This window comes from Sinocyclocheilus anshuiensis, unplaced genomic scaffold, assembly GCF_001515605.1.
Source record: "Sinocyclocheilus anshuiensis isolate Anshui unplaced genomic scaffold, SAMN03320099.WGS_v1.1 scaffold1136, whole genome shotgun sequence".
Lineage (NCBI taxonomy): Eukaryota > Metazoa > Chordata > Actinopteri > Cypriniformes > Cyprinidae > Sinocyclocheilus > Sinocyclocheilus anshuiensis.
Window position 1 is genome coordinate 1,210,877 of NW_015548521.1, and position 3,098 is coordinate 1,213,974.

The window sequence follows — 3,098 nt, forward strand, 5'->3', positions numbered from 1 at the left end:
CTAAGTTAAAAAAATTTTTCCCTTCAACCTTTTTTTTTTTTTTTGGTTTATAAAAACATTGAAAACATAAAAAAATATATTTATAACCTTTTCAGATACCTGAAAGTAGGTGCATGCTATATCTCAGTTCATTGTGATGTTTCGTAAATATTTCCAAAAATCTTGCAGGGAACATTTTACATTACTGTTAGATTGAACATAAAGTATTTTTGCTTTTTTTGCCTTGTGCATGTTTTTGGGGTCTGTTGTTCCTCACACCACAGCATTCTTCAGAGGCTCAGATTAGACTTCCTACAACTACAGAGGTCAATCCTCTACATCCCTCACCAGCCTCAACTGCGCTTTAATGAAGGTGGACAGAAGGGCTCAGCACTCTAAAACCTCACACACTGACTTAATGGCTCCTGACAAACGGCCACATTTGCTGGATTTGCTACACTTCATTAGTGAATGTTAAGTTGTGGTTTTACAGGATAACTCACCCTACCATTACTTTGAAAGTTTGTATGGGAATGTTTCTACTAGGGTTCATGCTTGTTGCAAATTAATAGTTACTTCCACCTGTTCTATTTAGTTTTTTCCATTGGTGCATTTGGTAGATGCTTTTGTCTAAAGCAGCTTTCCCCAAATTTCAATAAATATCAAGATATGTGGGAAAGGGGTTTCTGTTATATTCTAATATCTACCTAAACATTTTGTATGTCTAATAGACTGATAAACCTTCCTTTGAAACCACATACAGGCTCTTGTATAAACCTAAAAGGTGGTTTTTGGTTAGTTGAATGGTATGTTATGATGTGAGCTCCAAAGCGGGTCTTATTCTATGAACTCTTAAAATCTGCAGGAAGGTTTGAGGGATTTATTCAGGAATGGTCCCCGAGTGTTAGAGGGGCTGCTTTGCATTTACTGAAAGGGAGATGTACTCAGCAAATATTTACTTGCTTGGGTTGGATGGGATTTTTTCTTTCTTTCAGAAAAGGGGGTGTTTAATTCTACCTCATCAAAGTTTAAGCTGGGGCTTCAAATGGAGAAGAAAATGTTTTCTGCTCATCAGGTTTTTGAGTAACTATTGGGAAGCCCCTATAATAGCACTGCTAATGTTCTAGAGTTGAATTAGCGCTTGCTGTGCCTCGTGTTTGTAATGCCTAGAAATACATCTGAGACTAAAACCTTGTTTAATTTACTGCACTAATAATAAAAGACTACATTCAATTATATTTGATTCTATGCATATTCTGAAATGGTTGTACAAGATAATACAGCAGCACACAACATCACTATACAATAACATTTTATTTGCATTAAATGTTAGTTACTGCATTTTAACTGTCTGTACGGTGATCAGTTCAGTTTATAATCCATCAAAAACAGTACAGCTGACAATATTACTGCATTCAGGAAACGTACCATATAAAGACGACAGTTATGAAATTGCAAACATTATAAAAAATATGATCGTATACACAATTTCAGGTATTGCATCAGTGCATATTTAGCAGCATAGATGATGGCCACAAGGCACATAGTAAGTGATATAGGAGGAAAAACAGTAACTTGATTAAAATTACTCATAGAACAAAGTTTAGTAGAAATTAAATTTTCAGTGGTTATGTCCCTTGAGAAATTACAATATATGCCATTTCCATTCATATATGATTTACAAAAATTTTTAACAGTACAAAATGTGAATTGGACCCACAGTGAATTACAAAAAAACTAAACATGTGGAAGTCAAGCGAGATGCCAAGCAGCTTTCTACCAGACCAGCTAATTGGTCTTCTACAGGTTACAAAGGGATTACCGTAGAACAAGCTGTACTGTTCATAGAGCAGATACATGGAATTTCATAATAAAAGTAACAATGCAGCCTTACAACTCAAAACTCTCAGTAGTGAGTAGAAACATTAAGTGAGCTTGGTTAAAAGTTTATCATACATTTGCAGGTAATAAAATATACTGTTAGATGGTGGTTTTACTTAGCAAATTAAATGTGCAGATACAAGAGCACATAAGTGCATTCATTTTTCATTCATGCCAATATTCATAACAAACCCATTTGAAACTTCGCGGCATATTGGAACAGCAGCTCATAAGCTGAGTTTTCAGTCCTGTTGAGATCATTTATTGGCTGAATTGGTCACATGACCATCATACTCAAACATCATGGCACTGGCAGACTTTGTTTCTGGAGTCACTGTTAACAAGAGAGAGCTGAAGGATCCTGCGTCTCCAACGCGCCACCACGGCCTCCCCTCGCTAAAGAGCTCGGTTGGATGCTGGGAGCTTGGCTTTTTGATAGTAGAGGCATCTTTGTGCCTTCAAACATCTGTCCGTTCATCCGCAAAGGCTTCTCAGGATGCTCTGCTGAGACTAGAGGCTGTCGGTCTTCCTCTTCTGAGATGGCAAACACTGGTACAGTGACGTGGTCATCCTCAACGCTTGATATTTGACCTTTGACCTGCAGCTGGCTGGTGTCTGAGAGCATGTTTGGGGTCGTAATTCCATTGGCTTGTGCTTTGGAGGACTCAGATGTGCTGGAGAGCAGGCCAAAGCAGGGAGCGATGAACCGTGAACGTCTGAGGTTGCTGGTGGAGTTGAGGCGTCGCTGGCGCTGGGCGGGTTGAGTCAGGGGGTAAGAGGCGTTACTCGTGAAGGAGTCGGACTGGCAGCTGTTGGCAGGACTGTGAAGAGGAGCATCAGATAGGACCTTTCCCCTTCCAGAGTCTGTAGCTGTGCTTGGGAGTCCCTGAGCGCACAGCGTCACAGATCAAAAAACAAACAGTTTTGTCATTACTATATCCCAAAAAAACAGGAATAGGAATCCAAAAACAGGTCTGGTGAGTTTTGAAATATTCACAAGATGTGAATCATATACCATAGATAAATTAAACACTGTCCCATTCTTCAAAGTGAAACTTTCTTTAATGTGTGAGTTGTATATATATATATGTATATATATATATATACACACACATATATATATATATATATATATATATATATATATATATATATATATATACATATATATACAGTGAGTACGGAAAGTATTCAGACCCCCTTCAATTTTTCACTCTTTGTTATATTGCAGCCATTTG

The 3,098-nt window shown here is 37.8% G+C and overlaps 1 protein-coding gene across 1 annotated transcript in view; it reads right to left on the reverse strand.

Annotated features, from left to right (window-relative positions):
- Positions 1-1,330: 1,330 nt before the first annotated feature.
- Positions 1,331-3,098, reverse strand: part of LOC107656819 (uncharacterized) — a 26,263-nt gene continuing 24,495 nt past the window's right edge. The window contains exon 7 of the mRNA XM_016444775.1: positions 1,331-2,746. Within this exon, the coding sequence (XP_016300261.1) occupies positions 2,198-2,746 (549 nt within the window). The 3' untranslated portion in view covers positions 1,331-2,197. The remainder of the gene's footprint in view (positions 2,747-3,098) is intronic.